The following is a 21,911-nucleotide window of genomic DNA, read 5'->3' on the forward strand; positions in this document are numbered from 1 at the left end:
TAGCGTCCTGCTTGACACAGTCAAGTCGTTTAAATATTTGTGCATAACGTTGCAAAGCGATATGAAATGGAACAAGCACGTGAGGATTGTGGTAGTGAAGGAGAATGGTCGACTTCGGTTTACTGGGAGAATTTTAGGGAAGTGTGGCTGATGTGTAAAGGGGACCGCGTATAGGACGCTCCTGCGACCTATTCTTGAGTGCTGCTTGAGTATTTGGGATCCGTACCAGGTCGGATTAAAGGAGGATATCGAAGCTATTCGGTGGGGGGGGGGGGGGGGGGGCGGGCTGCTAGATTTGTTGCCAGTAGGTTCGAACAACACGCAACTGTTATGGAGATGCTTTAGGAACTCAAAGGGTAATTCCTGGTGGGAAGGCGACGTTCTGTTGGAGGAACACTACTGAGAAAATTTAGAGATCTGGTTAGGTTAGGTTAATGTTTAACGTCCCGTCGACAACGAGGTCATTAGAGACGGAGCGCAAGCTCGGGTTAGGGAAGGATTGGGAAGGAAATCGGCCGTTCCCTTTCAAAGGAACCATCCCGGCATTTGCCTGAAACGATTTAGGGAAATCACGGAAAACCTAAATCAGGATGGCTGGAGACGGGATTGAACCGTCGTCCTCCCGATTGCGAGTCCAGTGTGCTACCACTGCGCCACCTCGCTCGGTTAGAGATCTGGTATTTGAAGCTGACTGCAGTATGATTCTATTGCCTCCAGTAAACATTGTGTCTAAGGACCACGAAGATAAGATACGAGAAACGAGAGCTCACACGGCGGCATATAGATAGTCCTTTTTCCCTCGCTCTTTCAAATGGCTCAAATGGCTCTGAGCACTATGGGACTCAACTGCTGCGGTCATTAGTCCCCTAGAACTTAGAACTAGTTAAACCTAACTAACCTAAGGACATCACAAACATCCATGCCCGAGGCAGGATTCGAACCTGCGACCGTAGCGGTCTTGCGGTGCCAGACTGCAGCGCCTTTAACCGCACGGCCACTTCGGCCGGCTCCCTCGCTCTTTTTGCGCGAGGAACAGAAAAGGAAGTGACTAATAGCAGTACAAGGTAGCCTCCGCCACGCACCGTACAGTGGCTTGCGGAGTATCTAAGTAGATGTCTTAAGGCACTGCACTGTGGTAATGACTGAGTGGATGCATCTGTCTGCTTTTGTGCACGTTTATCAGATATATGTCCATTTGGGAACTGTTTGTGTGCATAACATAGCCCTTGACGTGTGTGCTCTCTTTGTAGCTTAGCCTTAACTAAGTTGCGCCTGACTCGTAGGCAGCGCGACACTCTTCTATTTAGGCTGTGTCCCGTATCTTCAGGAGGACATAGCAGATACTACAGAATTATTTGTTTTTTACTATGATTGTTACCTTACATTTATTCACTTGTAAATAGGTCTTCCATTCATTGCACCAAATGAGAAGTTATCCAATCTTTCTACAGCATTCTCAGCATACGATCTGTCAGAGCTGGAAGAGGAGGAGATCAGTGTTTAACGTCCCGTTGACGAGGTCATTAGAGAAGGAGTACAAGCTGGATAGGGGAAGGATTGTGAAGGAAATCGGCCTTACCATTTCAAAGGAACCATCTCGGCATTTCCCTTAATGGATTTAGAGAAATCACGGAAAACCTAAATCTGGGTGGCCGGACGCGGGTTTGAACCCGTCGTCCTCCCGAACGCAAGTCTAAAGTGCAACCTCTCTCAGTCCGTTAGAAGGCCACGTTAACCCGTTGCGTACATGTCGGTGCTTATATATCAGCATCGGAATCGCACTGGGTTGCATATAAGCTGCATCAACGCCCTCGAAAGGAACCCTTTTAATCGCCCCTCGTAAGTGGAATAACTGCCTAAGTTCGACGAAATTGGAGCAGCACGTATATAAACTAATCCCATCAGTTCGATGCGAAGCGATAGTCAGGAGCACGGGAATTAACAGAGTAACATCGGCTTCAGAGCTTCCTCTCTCTCTCTTATTCTCTCACGTAACTAAAATCGGAAACACTGGTCGTGGGAGTACTGAATGAACGCGCTATTGCCAAAAACAGTTGAGCAAGGGGTAAATCGCGCACTGGGTGACCTTTCGCGAGCAGCCTTAAAGGTCAGCGCCTACTGCCTGTATCCCTGCCTGCCACCTGCACTCATCCAGAGCACAGTTATTTCTACTGCCAGGAACACCACACTGTCAGCCACATGACTATCCTTCCCACACAACGTCAAATATCCTCGCGAAAGAGGAAGTCACGAGTTGAGCTTTGCTCTGTGACTTCATAGGTGACACATTTCAGTGTAACTGCCTCGATATAAGGGGAGGGGGAGGAGGGGCGGGACTCTCAAATATGGACTGAGGAGGTGACGCATGGAGCACTCGCTAGTGGGGGAGTTCAAATTTTGATTTATATTTTCCGTTGTTCCCCTAAATGACTTTTAACCCGTGGATGCTTCGAAAGTCCATACACTCCGTTTCTTCCCGCTACCCTGTCCATTCTGGGCTTAAATTCGTAGCAGTCCACTTAGTACCGCACTTTTCAGCGCCCCAGTAAAGCTAAGTTCATCGGATAAGATGCAGTGCAAGCATCGATGACAAGCTGTCATATAACACTCAAAAAATGAGGTACCGAAACTAACACAGCACTAAATATGGTGGCAGTAATCCACGTTTCAGTTAGATTTCATCATCCAGACGACAGAGGAAGACATTGGCAAAATTTAGCCACTGAGGCCTAACCTAGATACCCATTGCGCAATAGTCATGACGATAATGACGAAAACTTCAGTAATTCCAATCGGTAGTGCAACGAAATTCCACATTTTGTACATCGCTTTTCGCCATGTGCACAGTGCATCTACATCTACATCCATACTCCGCAAGTCACCTGACGGTGTGTGGCGGAGGGTACTTTGAGTGCCTCTGTCGGTTCTCCCTTCTATTCCAGTGTCGTATTGTTCGTGGAAAGAAGGATTGTCGGTATGCCTCTGTGTGGGCTCTAATCTCTCTGATTTTATCCTCATGGTCTCTTCGCGAGATATACATAGGAGGGAGCAATATACTGCTTGACTCTTCGGTGAAGGTATGTTCTCGAAACTTTGACAAAAGCCCGTACCGAACTACTGAGCGTCTCTCCTGCAGAGTCTTCCACTGGAGTTTATCATCTCCGTGACGCTTTCGCGATTACTAAATGATCCTGTAACGAAGCGCGCTGCTCTCCGTTGGATCTTCTCTATCTCTTCTATCACCCCTATCTGATACGGATACCACACAGGCGAGCAATATTCAACCAGTTGGCGAACAAGTGTACTGTAACCTACTTCCTTTGTTTTCGGATTGCGTTTCCTTAGGATTCTTCCAATGAATCTGTCTGGCATCTGCTTTGCCGACGATCAACTTTATATGATCATTTCATTTTAAATCACTCATAATGCCTACTCCCAGATAATTTATGGAATTAACTGCTTCCAGTTGCTGACCTGCTATATTGTAGCTAAATGATAAAGGATCTTTCTTTCTGTGTATTCGCAGCACATTACACTTGTCTACATTGAGATTCAATTGCCTGTGAGTTCAGGTGATTGCGACAGAATTCTTTTTCTTTGTTGTTCCCATCAACACAGAGGTCACCAGGCAATGAGTCCAGTTACTCGAGGATCCTCCTGCATTTCAGTACAATTTTCTGTTGTTACAACCTCTCGATATACCACAGCATCATCCGCAAAAAGCCTCAGTGAACTTCCGGTGTTATCCACAAGAATCTTGTAACTCAGCCCCACCATTGTCTGGTCGGAACAGATTATATCTAAAATAAAATTCGACCATTGCTGCAAGATTTTCAGGTTGCTAAGTACGTGTGTTTGCGATGAGCCTTTGCACATTCCAGCCGTACGATGACATATTAGCGAAACGCTGTACGCCCATACGAATGCCCGAGCAGTGCTGCGGTGCTCTAGGCACTGGACTCGCTATCTACATCTACGCTGTCTACATCTGCAGCTACATCTAGAGCTTCATCTATATTCCGTAAACAGCCTCGCGGTGAGTGGCAGAGGGTACCTTGTGTACCACTGTCACTCCCCCCTTTTTCTATTCCAGTCCCGAATGGTTCGCGGGAAGAACGATTGATGATAGCCCTTTGCGTGGGCTCGAATCTCATTTGTTTCATTCTACGACTGCTAAACAAGCTTGCTTTGTTTCGCTCTAACGGGTAGTAATTCCGCGGTCTCTCAGTGGCTGCTGCCACCATTCACAAAGGCGCACTGTCGCCGTACCGTTGTGGAAGTAAAGGCTTCCGTCTGCCGCGGAGTCATTGTCTGGCGCGCTCATCCCGCATGTGTGCTGTGTGTGTTTCTGAGCGCGAACAAAGGAGTCCTCGCGGCGACACACTATTGTTTGCCGCAGGCGCCTCTGGCCTTGTCCTCCGAGCCATGCAGGCACTGCGAGAGACTCCTTCCTGTTCTCTGTTTTGTCTAGTAGAACACTCATAAAAAAAACGAGCTCTTATCGTATTATTCTTCTGAGTTCACCGTCATATTTCCGCAAGCGGCTGTGAGTTCAGGTGATTGCGACAGAATTCTTTTTCTTTGTTGTTCCCATCAACACAGAGGTCACCAGGCAATGAGTCCAGTTACTCGAGGATAACTTAGAGAATTTGCTGCAACTTTCTTCTGATATTGGTGACAGCAAAGCTACAGACAACCTAAATACCAACTGCCGCGCGGAGTAGCCGCGAGGTTTGAGGTGCCATGTCACGGACTGCGCGGCCCTCCCACCGCAGATTCGTGTCCTCCCTCGGTCATGGGTGTGTGTGTGTCGTTCTTAGCATAAGTTGGTTTAAGTAGTTTGCAAGTATAGGGACCGATGACCTCGGCAGTTTGGTCTCTTAGGAATTCACACACATTTGAACTTTTAAATACCAACATCTAGAAAGGAACATGAACTTTTCTCCCCCTGGATAGATGCTCAGTCACTGTTCCACCTCAGTAGTCCTTTGCTATTGGCTGAACGAGAGATTAAAATTTGGCTTCGTTTTGTGTACACACTATCTGATAAAAAGTATCCGTACACAGCTGTGTAATTCGGAAATCACCACTAATGTCCCGAGAGACAGACCTACCACTGTAAAAACACGCGTGAAGAATTGTGCTGGCAGTACAATGGGTCGGTCATGAAAGCTGCCTCCTGGCCCAGTGCATTATTACACTACTAACTATTAAAACTGCTACACCAAGAAGAAATGCAGATGATAAACGGCTATTCATTGGACATATTATACTAGAACTGACATGTGATTACATTTTCACGCAATTTGGGTGCATAGATCCTGCGAAATCAGTACCCAGAACAACCACCTCCGTCCGTAATAACGGCCTTGATACGCCTGGGCATTGAGTCAAACAGAGTTTGGATGGCGTGTACAGGTACAGCACCTGAAACATGCGTTCGTGCATTATCCTGCTGAGATGTAGGGTTTCTCAGGGATCGAATGAAGGGTAGAGCCACGGGTCGTAACACATCTGAAATGTAACGTCCACTGTTCAAAGTGCCGTCAATGCGAACAGGAGGTGACCGAGACGTGTAACCAATGGCACCCCATACCATCATGCCGGGTGATACGCCAGTAGCCGGCCAGTGTGGCCGAGCGGTTCTAGGCGCTTCAGTCCGGAACCGCGCTGCTGCTACGGTCGCAGGTTCGAATCCTGCCTCGGACATGGATGTGTGTGATGTCCTTAGGTTTAAGTAGTTCTAAGTCTAGGCGACTGATGACCTCAGAAGTTAAGTCGCATAGTGCTCAGAGCCATTTGAAACCAATTGCACTGTTTGTCCGAAAACGCTATTAAAATGTTCCTTCCTTATTTTAATCCAGATGAGATAGGTCTCTGCCTTTAATGATCTCAATGATAAGCTGGGCGTCCTTTCCAGCCGATGCACTACTGAGCACTAATTGCTCACCTCTTTCCTCCGCCTACATTCGGTCTCTCCCTTTTTACGGTACATCCCAGTCCGTAATTTATGACGCATTGTAACATTTTATCATCGCGCTGTCCACTTGAGCACCATCTTTTACAAATAATATTCTTTCCACGGCTGCTGTGCTACTCATCGTTGTACTTCGGCAAGGAGTACGCCGCCATTATCTCCTGCTCCTGTTGTAATAGGAGCTGGCGTATTGTGACTTCTCTTGAGACCGAACAACGAATGGATCAATATAGTTTCCACAGGCAACGGTAGTGAGATAAGCTGCTTGTTATGTTTGTTGGTGACATCGTAAGGCAGTGGTTAGCAGAGCTTAAGCTGAGGCCGTGTTGCTTAACTTCCGGGAAGCCTTCGATTCAGATCCGCTCCGTCGCATAGTAAGCAAAATACGCTCTTGTGGAATATCTGAAGAGAAACACTACTGGCCTGAGTGTTTGCTAGCACACAGAACCTAGTTCAAAAATGGTTCAAATGGCTCTGAGCACTATGGGACTTAACTTCTGAGGTCATCAGTCCCCCTAGAACTTAGAACTACTTAAACCTAACCAACCTAAGGACATCACACACATCCATGCCCGAGGCAGGATTCGAACCTGCGACCGTAGCAGCCATGTGGTTCCGGACTGTAGCGCCTAGAACCGCTCGGCCACTCCGGCCGGCCAGAACCTAGTATGCCGTGGTTAGTAGTCAAAAGGATTGGTAGCGTCCGGCATGCCCCAAGGTACCGTGATAGGGCCGTCATTGTTCTTGGTAAACATGAACGACTGGCAGATAGCGACTGTAAGCTTATCACATTCTCCTTAGACCAAGCAATTGTTTAAAGGGCGGTAACATCGTTAGAAACTAGCTACGAAATGCAGAAAGAGTTGGGAATGATCACCAACCATTGCTACCCTTAAGAAAACACTAAATGACGAAGGATATGAGCGCATTTTGGGAGCCGGCCGATGTGGCCGTGCGGGTCTAGGCGCTACAGTCTGGAACAGCGTGACCGCTACGGTCGCAGGTTCGAATCCTGCCTCGGGCATGGATGTGTGTGCTGTCCTTAGGTTAGTTAGGTTTAAGTAGTTCTACGTTCTAGGGGACTGATGACCACAGATGTTAAGTCCTATAGTGCTCAGAGCCAGCCACATTTTGGGGCATTGTGTACTGCGTGCAGCAGAGGAACAGCTCGGAGACTATGAGTGCTTGTACCAGCATGACAATGCACTCTGTCAGAAAACAGTGTCCATAGGACAATGGTTTCTGGATAATAACGTTCCTGAAATGAACTGGCCTCCCAGAGTTCCGACCTGAATCCAGTGGAAAACGTTTGGGATAACTTAGAATGTCGACTTCGCTCTAGACCCTATTATGCAACATCACTACCTTCTCTGGTTTCCGGTCTTGAGGAAGAGCGGACTGCCGTTACTCCAGACACCTAATTGAACGTGTCTCCAGCAGAATTCAAGCCACCATAAAGGCGAAGGATGGACATACCTCAGCCCCCATCTTATTCCGTTACTCGCTCCTGTGAACAGAAACGTGTTATGCAGATCTTGGTGTCACTCGCGTCCATCTAGATAAGTTTTTATTGAGTTTAACGAAGGCGATGTTGGCCTGATATATTCGACGATGCCCTATGGCTACACTGACTAAAGGATCCTTCTAAGAAATACCTCTCGCTTCCCACGCTCGGGTTCCCGGGTTCGATTCCCGGCGGGGTCAGGGATGTTCTCTGCCTCGTGATGACTGGGTGTTGTGTGATGTCCTTAGGTTAGTTAGGTTTAAGTAGTTCTAAGTTCCAGGGGACTGATGATCATAGATGTTAAGTCCCATAGTGCTCAGAGCCATTTGACCTTTTTTTTTTAAGAAATACCAAATTAAGATAACCTGAAGATGCCTAAATAAGGCGAAACGCATCGTTGAAAAATAAAAGAACTAAAATTGCAACCAAGACTGTTTTTAACCAATACGGTTAAGAAAGGATAGAAAACGTGACTTTGAGGAAGTTTTGACGTGCAGTATGGCGAGTCCTGCGTTGGTGTCACTAGAGACGAACACGGGCAGCCTCCAGAAATAGGAGAGAGCGTTCCAGAGCGCGATACGGTGCGCGACCGGTGCCGCGCTGGAGCCGTCCAGGAATAGCGTGGGCAGCTGGCTGGCTGAAGCTACGTCAGCCACGGCGCGTGTCCGTGCGGCGGCCGCTTTCATCCGGTGCGCCGGCCGCTGACGACAACAGGACGCTCCACTGCCCACCGCACCGGCCTTGTTAGCAGCTCAATGGCAGCCCGCTTCCTCACGCTCAATGACGGATGACGTCACAATAACGAGATGCCACTTTGTTTATCGATTTCACAGTGTGACGTGGCGCAGCACCTGTTGCCTGCTCTCCAGAGTTTCGTCACCCCTCAGTCAGTACCGTGTAAAATGCTATGCTTCACTAGTCACACTTATTTGTCAACCAGTTTTCCGTAATACGCTAGTAGCACCACTATAAGGATGCAAATCAGGTTTGCTTTAAATACGTGCTGTAACGGTCATGAGCGTTAGTAATCTTTAGACTGGATGTCGTGAGATGATTTTTGAACCTGGTCATGTAATAGGGCTAGGAGAATCTGGATGTTCCTTCTGCGACACTGCAGAGAGACTTGGCAGAAATGTAGTCATTTTACACAACTGTTGGCAGCAGTGGTCACGAGAATGTAGGGTCACAAGAAGACCGGGCTCCGGACTGCCAAACGGCACTACCGAAAGGGAAGACCATCGTATTCCGTATATGACTCTGGCGCATCGTACTGCATCTGCAGCAGCAATTTGAGCAGCAGTTGACACCACAGTGACACAACGAACGGTTAACTCAAGGACAACTGCGAGCCACACGCCCTGTAGTGTGCATTCCACTGATCCCGAACCACCAATATTTGCGACCTCAATGTTGTCAAGCGAGAGCTCAATCGAGGCAGGGTGGAGGTCTATTGTGTTTCTGATGAAGCTGACTGTGCCTCGGTGCCATGTGCCTCGGTGCCAGTGATGGCCGTGTATTGGTTAGAAGGAGGCGAGCAGGGGGCCTGCAACCAACCTGTTCAAATGGTTCAAATGGCTCTGAGCACTATGGGACTTAACATATATGGTCATCAGTCCCCTAGAACTTAGAACTACTTAAACCTAACTAACCTAAGGACATCACACAACACCCAGTCATCACGAGGCAGAGAAAATCCTTGACCCCGCCGGGAATCGAACCCGGGAACCCGGGCGTGGGAACCAACCTGTCTTCAGTGTATTGTATTGAACCGGGGACCTAGAAACGACGGAGAGGCTTCGTCCCCGCCGTAGCCCTCAGTGATTCGCAATGCCACAACAGGCTGCAGCAGTCCACTCGCCCCACCGCCGTCCCACATCGAACCCAGGATTACTGTGCAGTTCGGCCCCCAGTGGACCCCTCCGGGAACATGTCACACCAGACGAGTGTAACCCAATATGTGCGTGGTAGAGTAATTATTGTGTACGCATATGTGGAGAAAGTGTTTGTGCAGCAATCGCCGACGTATTGTAACTGAGGCGGAATAAGGGGAACCAGCCCGCATTCGCCAAGGTAGATGGAAAACCACCTTAAAATCCACCCACAGACTTGCCGGCACACCGGACCTCGACACTAATCCGCCGGGCGAATTCGTGCCGGGGACTGGCACGGGCTTCCCGCCCGGAAAGCGGGAGACCGCACGGCTGACAGGGAGGGCACGTGTCTTCATGCTAGACACGCTGGACGTACAACTGGAGTTACGGTCTGGGGTGTGATTTCGTATTACAGCAGGCATACTATCGTGGTTATTCCACAGACCCTAGCTACAAATTTGTACGTCAGTCTTGTGATTCGATCTGTCGTGCTGCCATCCATAAACAGCATTCCGGGGGGGGGGGGGGGGGGGAGTTTTCCAGTTGGATAACCCTCGCTCATATACCGTTGTTGTTACCCAACAAGCTCTACGGAGAGTTTAAGTGACCTACTGCGATTGGTTTGGCGTTGGGTTGTTTCGGGGAGAAGACCAGACAGCGAGGTCATCGGTCTCATCGGATTAGGGAAGGACGGGGAAGGAAGTCGGCCGTGCCCTTTTAAAGGAACCATCCCGGCATTTGTCTAGAGCGATTTAGGGGAATCACGGAAAACCTAAATCAGGATGGCTGGACGCGGGATTGAACCGTCGTCCTCCCGAATGCGAGTCCAGTATGCTAGCTAGCCACTGCGCCACATCGCTCGGTACCTACTCCGACATCGCACAACTAGTACTATCTACGACTGGACGATGTAGCGGTTATAAATCACTTATCAATCAGTCAAAACCATATCAAGATCCCTATGGTATTCCCTGAGATTAGACTTGAAGCACATACAGGAAAAAGCAGCAGGGAACTGTAATTCATCATAGTTAAGTCAGTTTGCACGAAATATTTATTTTGAAACCCCTCAATTTTCTCGCTACGGTCGCAGGTTCGAATCCTGCCTCGGGCATGGATGTGTGTGATGTCCTTAGGTTAGTTAAGTTTAAGTAGTTCTAAGTTCTAGGGGACTGAAGACCTGAGAAGTTAAGTCCCATAGTGCTCAGAGCCATTTGAACCTCAATTTTCTCCTGTTCTGCAGCAGAAGTTCGAAATTTGACTCAAAGGAGACTACAACCTTCCTCTGTAATGATGCAAAAGCATGGCCCCCTGCGACGTCACCTCGGGCTCGGAGAAACTTCAAACAGCAAGGTGTCCACACATGCGGAAAAAAAAATCAGAGCTCAGAAGCTCTTGTGATGTGTAAGGAGGGCTAATGATGTCACGGTGCACACAGTTTCATTACATCTTGGACGTGTTTTACGACGGGAAGATCGTCACATCCCACTTACCTACATTTCATCCCTTGATTTGGCACCTCTGTGATGGAGGTCAGAACCGCGATGCCCAGCGAAATCTCGCGGTTTTCTTATGGGTCGACGCAAAAGAAAACATTTCAGACACACCACCGTTTGTAATCGACTTGAAAAGGTCGCAGGAGGTAGCATAAAGGTCGTCAGTGAAACCACCCCTTTTCTCAGGGCGTTTATTCCTAGACATTTTGAGCAGCATTCCAGGGGGTGTTTTCCAACAGGATAACGCTCGCCCATATACCTCTGTTGTTACCCAACAAGCTCCACAGAGTGGCAACATGTTGCCTTGGCCTGCTCGGTCAGCAGATCTGTCTCCAACCGAACACATATGAGACATCATCGGACAACTCACACATCCTAGAATTTGGTGTTTGAAAAAGACAGTTTACTGTGCAAAGTGTAGCTGAACAACATTCTCAACAGCCTTTGACACAGCAATTGTTGTTATGGTATACAGGATGGAACCACAAGAAACCATTCAGAAGTATTCGACAAAATCTGAGTGTGGTCTGAAGCAGCAAAGGATGTTTCATGCCTTCTTTACCTGATCATGACGGACATGTGGGGTATGTAATTGACACGTGCATGAATAAAACAGCAAAGGGTATCTCTAATATTCTCACTTCGGCAACACGTTCGGTGTCACCGGTGCAACTTTGTTGAGGACTTTGAGAATGTGCCGGCACAGAGGCAACCCTTGACCGATTCCTAGGCGCCTGAGGGTAGGCAACGCTTTCAACACCCCTTAGATTCTGCGTGCCACTACAGCAGCACCCGCGCGTTATTCTTGTCCATATCGAGCGGCGGTGCGCCTGAAATGTTTGCCTCGGTCACCCTCAAGAAAACCGCGTGATTTAAACGCTGGGCGTTGCAGTAAAATCTGACGGCCTCCTCACCATGCGACACATCCAAGGTGGCTTGGGCAGATTTGTAGTGAAATTTATTGCTAATATGACATCATTAGCCAAATCTCATAAACTTCTGTGCTCTGGCCCCTATATTACATGTATCAATATCTTGCTGTCTGAAGTGTCGCCGAACCCGAGGGTGACGATGCAGGACGCCACGCTTTTGCGCCATTGCAGAGGAAACTTGTACACTCCTTTGACTCAGATTTCAGTTTCTGTCCAGCATTGGGAGACAATTACGAGGTTTCAAAAAAGTGACCCTTTAATTGTGTGGCGCAGTGTATTAACGAAAACTATATTAAAATCGCTACGGTAGATCCTGATATTAGCTCCCACACAGACAGAATAACGCGGCGATGGACTTACAATTAGTAAACTGTATAAACCATACATACTGTGTTTCTGGAGGAACAGTAACTATTTCACAGGTGCCACTAGCATCTTTTGTGTGGTTTCCTTTACAGATATATCACATGCTTTCACGTGTATCCCATGAGCGCAACGATATGCGTTTTTTTCGTAAATCTCGTCTCCGTGAATGAACACTTGAGATACCGCATGAGATAAAAGTAGCTCAATCTTTACAATCACATCTTTAAAATTAATGCAATTTAAGATACAGAACGAGACTCACACATAGGCGTCCAAACATGTTTGCGTGAAAAGTGAAAGAATAAATAGTTTGCAGAATGAGGTGTTTATAAAAAGAAAATAACTTACTTCACAAACACGGAAAAGTTTCAAACGGAGGTTCCAGCCCCAACAAGATGATAATGATATGTATAACCATAAATAGTCCATTCCTAAAAACATACCTTGTATAGCTGCCTCTACGAACAAATAAAAACTATTTTTTGATAGCGCGATCGCAATTTCGTGATGTAAAGACTCCATACTATCCAGTGGCATATCGCAAAAAATGTCCTTTGGATCACGCCAAATGTACTTTGACAGATTTCAAACAAAACGCTGATAATTTACTCACATTCTTTAATTAATACTGGAAAATAAAATACAGATACGTTATACTAGTAAAAAATGTAAAAAATATATACTCGTATTATACATTGTTTCCTTATTTCCTTAAGAGCAGTATCGCCACAAGCGCGACAAAGTTTGTAGTGACGAGTCTTAGGAGTGTCACATTTACTGTGGTTTCACAGTATACGTAATCGAAATAAATTCTATCTAGTGGAGGCCGGCGACGAAAACTTCCTTTTCATAACTTATGGCTTGTGATATCATTTCATTTAATATCATTAATTTCTCTGGTTTTGGCCACGATCAGGCAACACCACGGGAGACGAACGTTGTGGCAACGTCCCTCTACCACGCAATATGACTACATGAAAGTAAAGGACGTGTCCACTATATACGAAAGATCTAATAAAACGGATGTTTCACAATTTGCGTAGGCGGTTAAAAAGAATAGGGTAAGATGGATGAGCACCCCTCACAAGCCACGTACTTATGCAGTCAGTGCTGAGCTGCGCTTGAAGTGGTGTAAAGCGACGCCACTAGAGCGAGAAGTCGCGCTTTACATACGATGAATGGTTTGGGTGTGGCGAATGCCTGGAGAACGTTACCTGCTCTGACGTGTAGCGCCAACAGTGGAGTACGAAGGAGGCGATGTCGGCTGTGTGTGTGTGGGGGGGGGGGGGGTGTTTCTCATGGTTAGGAAGTGGTCCCCCTTACGGCGCTTAAGGAAACGCTAAATTTGGGCGGATATGAACACATGCAGTATGTGCTGCATACAGTACAGGAACAGTTCAGAGACGATCACTGTATGAGCATGACTGTGCACCCTGTCATAAAGCAGCAGCTGAGAGGCAATAGTTTGTGGACAACAACATTCTTGAAAACGTCTAACCTGCCCCGAGTCCCCACCAGTAGAACACCGGTGTTAGACTGTCGATTTCGAGTAATGAGCTGTTAGTGGTTCACAGACATTTAAACACCTCTAAAGCGTCCCCCACAGAGGGTAGGCCGTCATAGAACCGAAGGGTGGACACACCCTGTATTAAAGTCCACTAATAGGTGTCTGGATACTTTTGATCAAATCGTCTACACTACATTTGAGAATAACTATACAGTGAAAAGTACGTAGTAGTGAAGAGTATAAAATGAAAGGATGGTTTAACCGCAACAGCTAGTGTGGCAGATTCATATAACTTCAGAAATGCAGTGTGGTCTTGTTAAAGACCCCCTGCCCAGCAAATCTTTACGATCTTCTGGAATGGTTTTGTTTATAGACTACTTTTCTGCTACCAGTCACGACTTTTTTATTTATATTTCACACGGCTCGTTTCGGGAAATGATTCCCATTTTCAAGCGTGTTTTTCTGTGACATACACCATTTTTACGTAATGTTTTTGATGTGTGAGGTTCTGCTTTGTTCTGTTTACTTTACTGCAATGAATAAAAAAGGCGCAATTTTGAGTTGGTTATCGATCTTTATATGTAGTTAGCGGCGAAAAAAATCATTCAAATGGCTCTGAGCACTCTGGGACTTAACTGCTGAGGTCTTCAGTCCCCTAGAACTTAGAACTACTTAAACCTAACTAACCTAAGGACATCACACTACATCCAGTCATCACGAGGCAGTGAAAGTCCCTGACCCCGCCGGGAATCGAACCCGGGAACCCGGGCGTGGGAAGCGATAACGCTACCGCACGACCACGAGCTGCGGACAATTATGATCTGGATTCTTAAGACAAATGCCCTGTGTACAAAAGTATGTTGTACTCTGTGGAAGACCTATAACATTATCTCTGTCGACTGCACCTAAAAACATCTTTTTAACTTTGTGCTGATCTGGGCCCACTGCGTCGTGAATGTCATATAGGCACATTATGTATTACGCTATGAGAACAAGACGCTGCTACGTTCGATTATATCTTTTATTACAGTAGGCCTATTTCAGCGTGATTGCCATTTTCTGGATAGCTGTGGAAACTGTTTATGTAAGTTATTCTAGTTTTATACCGTGCACAGGAAATTGTGTGTGATATTTAACGTATGTGAGACTCTGCACGAACGGACCGTAAGAAAACTGTAAGCACGGGTATTTCCAAATTTCGCCACAAACTACATATAAAGATCGATAACCAAATATAAATACCGCGTTTTTTATGAATTCCTGTATAGTCAGTAGAACAAAGCAGAATTCCACACTCAAAAACATTATCTAAAACACAGGATCGTTTTCCGAAACCCACAGTGCGAAAAATAAGTAAAAGAAAATCATGACTGGTAGCAGAAAAGTTATTTATGAACTAACCCACTTTTGTCACAGTCCCATGCTTTCACAGATTTTCTGGAAGTTCTTTGAAATGACGCAAGATAACAATAATTATTATTTTTATGTCGAGCATAAACAGGGTTCCTTGCTCGTGCTAAAGTGTAAAGTAACACTCGCCGATATCACTGCTGTACTTTGCGAAACTCGGCACTACGCTCTTCGGACGCGCGTGTGTGTTTACGCGAGTCGCTGGTAGCGGTCACGTTGCCGCACTCCGCGAGGGGTCCGCGCAGTGGAGGGGGTCAGGCGGCAGCGAGTGACGTGCTGTGACGTCACGAGCGCGCTCGTCCGGCAGGTAGTAAAAGCGCGCGCCGGCGGCCGCGGGGCAGTCTGCTAGCGGCCGCCGACCAGCCAGGTTCATGGGCATGCTCGACGTCGACTCGCACGTGGCGGCGCCGCCCGCGCCCGCCTCCGCGCCCTCGGCCGCCGCCCTCTGCTGCCAGTTCCTCAGCGCCGGGTAAGCTCTCTTCCGTGGAGGAACCGCTCCCTGCTGACAAGACAGTCGGGATGGCTGCAGAGCCTTGCAAATCTCTGATGATGAAATGCGGTGTATTAAGTCACTTTTTAGGCGCATATCTCTCGTTGCTGACGTATTTTGAGCAGGTGGTGCCCCACGGCTCGTAAATATTTGAGAGAAAAAAAAGATACTCAGAATCACCAAGACCTGTTGGTGATGTAAACATGCATTAACTATTAGTTTCGATCGGCCAGTCATCATCAGGTAACATAAAATTATGTACGTCACCCCGTTTTCTCGCATACGCAAGGCACTGTGATCCATAATGTCCTAAAGCAACAGTAGTTTACGTGAAAGCACTTTTTTGTTTGCAGCACATGAAATTATTATTTTATTTTTGGAACCAGACACGTTTTTGTCCTTTTTAATTAGGTATCTTCAATGGGTGTCCTGGAATATTAGACAACTTCACCTTTTTACAAATAAAAAGCCATGTATTATTCGAGGACACCTACTGAAGATGCCTTGTTAAAAATAGTACACGTGCATTAATAAAACAAAAATTTCGTGTGCAGCAAGCAAAAAAGTGTTTTCCTGTTAACTGCTGCAATTGATATATAACTGCTATGTAAAATTGCTGGCGGCCGGAGGGGCCGAGCGGTTCTAGGTGCTTCAGTCCGGAACCGCGCTGCTGCTACGGTCGCAGGTTCGAACCCAGCCTCGGTCATGAATGTGTGTGATGTCCTTAGGTTAGTTAGGTTTAAGTAGTTCTAAGCTCTAGGGGACTGATGACCTCAGAAGTTAAGTGCTCAGAGCCATTTGTAAAATTGCTAGCCCAAGAAACGAGTCGTTTTTTTTTTTTTTTTTTTGTTCCGAACAGATATTTTGCGTAGCACACCGGCACAGTGACATAGCTTCGAACAGTCTACACCACTGATTCTGATCCATATCACCTATTTCTAAATATATAAATTGGTTTTAAATCAGAGTTGTCTTTTGTGTGCTTCGTATAAAACATTGTCTCACCTATTATCAGGAAGCAAACCTCTCGAGTGCAATAAAAGTGGAAAGCTTTCCTCGTACTTAACATGCAAAAAATGTAAGATCAGTAAATGGAAAAAAATATTAAAAATAAAATAATTAAAGAAATAGTAATACTGCCAATACCAAATGAAACCATTCTGTCCATTTTTTACTACAAAAGAAAATGTAAAATTCGTTCAAGTTTCTTTTATTTAGTTTTCTGTTCTGTGCTTTTGCATACAGACTGCTTGTTGCCTACAGCGCACAGGATATACCGTTTTACTGTTTGTTGTCCGTCATAGTCGCAATATCAGTGACAGTTTTCTGCTGGAATTATATGTTATTGTATCGGACAATAAATCATTTAAAAAGAAGTGTTTCAACGATAACTGAAGTGAAACTTCTTGGCAGATTAAAACTGTGTTCTGGACCACTCTGCCACACAGTTTCGGTCTGCCTGAAGTTTCAAATCAGGATACACCCCCCTGCAGAGAGCAAATTCATCCTTCAGTTCCTGACATCTCCTTCACAACCAATTTTTTTTTCCTCTTCCAATACACGCCGCTCCAATTTACCCGTCAACCCCCTTTGCACAGACAGGCTGATCATCTTAACCACAATGCCAAAAGTGAACATCTCTTTCATTTCCATAAAATGAAAGAAAAAAGCAATTGTCGAGACACATTTCCCCCTCAGTCAACAAACCGATCTCCCCCAACTTGTAGCTTACAGTAGTAGTCTCTCGTTTCATTCACGAGTAGAGTATGGTAAGAGTGATTGCGTAGATACGTCTAATCTAACTTCTACGACCTCTGGAAATATTCTGTGGTTGTAAGGTATTTAATATTGCTGGTTTCACTCTCTCAGACAGTAATTAAGTACATGTCGTGTAAGACTTCCATCGCTGTGTTTCGTATACATTTCGCTTTGGCAACACCTGTTCAATCATATCGATAAAGCAAAGCCTCTATTGATGTACTGTGACAATTAATTTGATCAGTTAATTTCGAATCAGCATCGTGTTGTTGCATATAAGGGCCTTGGGTAATGTGACTGACTCCAGCTGAATGATAACTTGTGTACTCCTACACAATACCGTTACACAAATATTATGTACGTTCTCAGTGGAAGTTATGGCTCACTCCGACCTTTTTTCCCCATGATATCAAGGCAGCTTCAGTCGCTTACATACAGCCAGAAGTATGAAGGAATGTATAGAGTTTAACGTCCTATCGACTTCTAGGTCGTTAGGGACAGGGCATTAGGGAAGGTCGAAGGAGCGATCGGCCATGAACTTGCGTAAGAAATGATTCTGGCCTCGAGAAATGACGCGTGTTAAGTAAGTGAAACATGTTATACGTCGTAATATATCCTATCTGAGGTTGGCTGTCATATTTGCTTCCAGTCCAAAAGAAATTTTTGTATATGCGTATTTCAGCGGAAATACAGCACTATGCTGTACGCTGAATAAATTTCGCCAGTTTCATCCAACTTTCGAAGAAACATGTGCCGTACTTCCTACTTTAATAATTAAAATGTAAGCCAAATTTAATAGTCAAGCTGTTCACAACATATGAATATACTGCGAGTTATCTTCAATTGTATAAGAGAAAAGGAAGACAGATTATTTAGCATCACAACGAGTTGAAACAAATACTGCAATACTGCAAATACTGCAATGCCTTTCGCTCCTTATCTGAAACACTTTCACGCTGGTATAGATCTGTAGGCTTTAACGCCCGCCACTATGCGACATAAGACTTCAGATCTGTTAGCCCCTTCCTCCAGTCTTCGAATCTTGTCCACCTTAGTGGTGCAGTTCTCCTGTGAGCTGAACTTCACGCTCTCCCTTAGAGCTTCAGTGTGTAAGGAGGGGCACTGCGGAATAAGATCCCTGCAGCATTGAGCAGAACATCTCCGAGTATTCCTTTGTCATCTCACACTTGCTGCTTTGATGGCAAGGAAGAGTACTTGAACAAATAAAAAGCTGATGTAATATCTTCAGCTTTATTGCGTGGTACAAACCATCACTACCAAACTTACGTTCGGCTAGCGAGTTACCCATAAAGCCGGAGTACTGCGTACCGAACTTTACTGCTGAGTCGTTATCGCGTGTTGGCCGTTGCACATACGGCAACCGTTAGCCAGTAACTTCGGACTTAATAATTGCCGTCAAAGCCAATCATGACGCTGTTGCTGAACGGACTCCCAGTAACTACGCTGTAGAAGCTGGAAGAATTTTCTGCGATATCATGTACAGAGCAGTGTACAAAACAGCGACGCAAAGAATACGTAATCGTGAGACCTACTGTTCGTGATCCGGCTTCGTCGTCGTCTACATTTTGCACACCAGCTTCGAAAATTTCAGACAAAAAACTGGTAATAGAATAATCCTCATTTCCCTAGGTATCAGTCCCACAGAAATCTAGGCGATACAGCAGCTCGATACAGCAGCTCGAACAGAGGCCGAGAAGTTCTTCTCGTTCTCCCACCGTCAGTAGAAACAAAAAAAACATTAGTACTTAAGAACTCTGCGCCGGTCCTAGCAGTGGATCATTGTGTTATGTAACCTCATTCTTAACGGACTGTTAATACTTACACACACACACACACACACACACACACACACACACACACACACTCAAAAACAGACATTCCGTGCAATGTGCAGTGCTTCTAATTAGTATGGTTTCTTTTGAGACAGTTGTTTCCCCAGCTTCTTCCACGCAGTGCTGTACAACAAGGGATCCGTAAAGCTCTCCCTCCCTCTCTCTCTCTCTCTCTCTCTCTCTCTCTCTCTCTCTCTCTCTTTCTAGTCCTTTAGTCGATTCCAGCTCCCCGTGACCCCATGAACTAAAGCGTTCCAGTTCTGCCGTGTATTATCTCCCGAAGACTTCCCACGTTGGAACCCATTACTCCTGTGATATCATCAGTCCATTTCATCGCATACCGTCCTCTTCTCCTCGTGCCTTCGATCATACCCGCCATTAAGGTCTTTTCCCGTGTGTCTTCTGATGATGTGCGCAGTAGATCAGTTTTTGTTTCAGTGTCAGACCTTGCAAGGAGGAACCTAGTTTTATTTACCTTAATACGGACCTATTCGTTTTCTTTGCAGTCCATGCAACTCTTAAGAATTTTCCTCCAACACCATAATTCAAAGGAGTATATTCTCTGACGTTAAAGCTCTGTAATTGCCCAGGTCTCATATCCGTACAACACAACTGGAAAGAAATTTGTTCTTAAGCGTTCGTTTTGCTACTCATTTGCGACACGCGAGAACCAAGCTCGTTTTTCATAACACGAGCGGACGCTCGGCGTATTTTGTATACGCGTAAAGAATAACAATATTTTATTTTATCAAGGTATACATGTTTGATCTAAATCACAGTTTAATCTCAGTTTAAACAACAACAAAATAAACTTACGTTAAATGAGCAAAAGCACTGTTTAATAATAATAAAATGAAATTCATTATATCACTCTGTTCCCACATACAAGTGATATCCCACGGTAATGACCCACTGAAAGCATTAAACAGCGCGGTGCATCAGATCCAAGCCAATCACTTATTCGATTGCTGATTATCTCTTAGATAACTGCCTCTTTGTGCGACTGTGCTTCTAGCTCATAATCTGTGTCATTTTCTTGTACGGATCGTAATTTTTTCTCACCTAGCTCGCTGTTTATTTTATACTACTGATGCTCACTAGGACGTATAACAACACAATTTATCACAGTGTTAGTTGAACGAATATAGAAGAAATAGGTATGGATAATTGTAAAACAGCAATGGAATGGTACAAGGCAGTCTTATTTGTGGTCGGCGCAGTATATACATAAGCGCGCCGCTCGACGGTTAATTGCTCCTGGAAGACGTCTACACAATAATACTCCTACACTTTTTTTATTTGTTTTTATTTTTTTATTTGGCCTTTGAGTGTGTACTCAATTTAGCCATCGGCAACACATAGTGACAATGTACACATAATTGAATAAACAAATACAGAAATGCATATTTACCAGAATGAAAAGCTTAACTGTTACAGGTTTGTACATAATGTATTAAAAATTGAATTGAATTGAATTGGAAAATAATTAAAAGTACCTTGGTTTACAATTCACACCAATTCTGAAATATCTTCATCAGCAAAACATATTTATAATTTATGTACACCATTAAAACCTACAGATTGTAACCAGTACTCTTGATGAAGTTAACTATCACTTTATATAGTACACAAAAGAGAAGAAGCTGATTGAGGAAGATGGTAGCCCATACTCAGCAATGTCTTCAGAAAGACCAACCGTTCACGGTCAAATTTGGGGCACATAAATAAGACGTAGTTGACATCGGCCCCTACACTTTCTGGGACAAAAATACAAGGGGAAACAATTCGGGGCCTAACAGGATTACCATCCTGCTATTTACAGTCACCCGATGATAAGTCCATATCTGATGGTTCTTTCTTGCTGCGTGACACTTGTCATAGACGGGATGTGGTTGCGCGGTCCTCTTCCCTTACTTCGGCGTTGTTTCCGGGTAGAGCAAGAAGCCAACAGCTTTCACGTACGTGTCCTGGTTAGAACATAGGTGCGCCCCACTGCTGTTACCCACGGTGACTGTTGGGGACATTTTCTGGTTCAAAGAGAACCCCGTGCCTCTGGCTTGCGTAAGATCTTTCAGAGTTTCCATTGCGTGTTAAGTAGATAGCCCTAGCTCTGAATCCTTGCGCATTTAGAGCGATCAGATATGTTTGCTTCGCCTCCAAAGAGTTCGAGAAGATGTATTCGATTGTTTCTGCTTAGGGGCGGCCGCTGCTGACGATCTGGTGAAGCTCTCAATGGGGCCTATGAACTCGAGGTTCATCTATTTGCAAAATTCCTGCCGTTCTTGATAAGGCAGACTGGCAGATAACGTGTTACGTCAAGTAAGCTCTCGGCAACCGCTGCCCTCGCGCTGACGTCACTACGGCTGTTGTTGTCAGCTGCGAATCCGCCCAATCTGAAAGATATGGAGGGGTGAGCGCGATATATTCGTCCGTACAGCAGGCCCCCCTGCTGGCTCTGATACAGCAGCGAGGGCTGCTGTTTCGTTCATCTGACGTCATCCTTGGCTGCCGTTGCGACGTTGGTCTGCTCATTTCCGCATAGCGGAATATCAGTTACATTGCACTGTTTAGATGTCGCGATTGTTTTGATGCGCGTACTTCAATACTTTACCAAGATCGCCCGTTATGAGATGCAAACAAATGGATAATATTGACTTTTGTGTCAGTGATCTGTTCGAATGAAATTTATGGCCTGGAGGTATTCAGGGTGGCACAGTATTTCGTATGAGCTTACCTGCCTATTACAA

General features: G+C 45.6%; 1 protein-coding gene across 5 annotated transcripts in view; it reads left to right on the forward strand.

Annotated features, from left to right (window-relative positions):
• The window catches only part of LOC126480998 (nocturnin), a 374,059-nt gene that overhangs the window by 320,204 nt on the left and 31,944 nt on the right, over positions 1 to 21,911 (forward strand). The window contains exon 1 of one of the 5 annotated variants that reach the window (XM_050104446.1): positions 15,410 to 15,532. The exons of the other annotated variants lie outside the window; for them this stretch is intronic. Within the exon in view, the coding sequence (XP_049960403.1) occupies positions 15,435 to 15,532 (98 nt within the window). The 5' untranslated portion in view covers positions 15,410 to 15,434. Of the gene's footprint in view, positions 1 to 15,409; positions 15,533 to 21,911 lie in introns of those variants that run through there. 5 annotated transcript variants of the gene reach the window in all.

The sequence above is a fragment of the Schistocerca serialis genome, chromosome 5 (assembly GCF_023864345.2).
Source record: "Schistocerca serialis cubense isolate TAMUIC-IGC-003099 chromosome 5, iqSchSeri2.2, whole genome shotgun sequence".
Lineage (NCBI taxonomy): Eukaryota > Metazoa > Arthropoda > Insecta > Orthoptera > Acrididae > Schistocerca > Schistocerca serialis.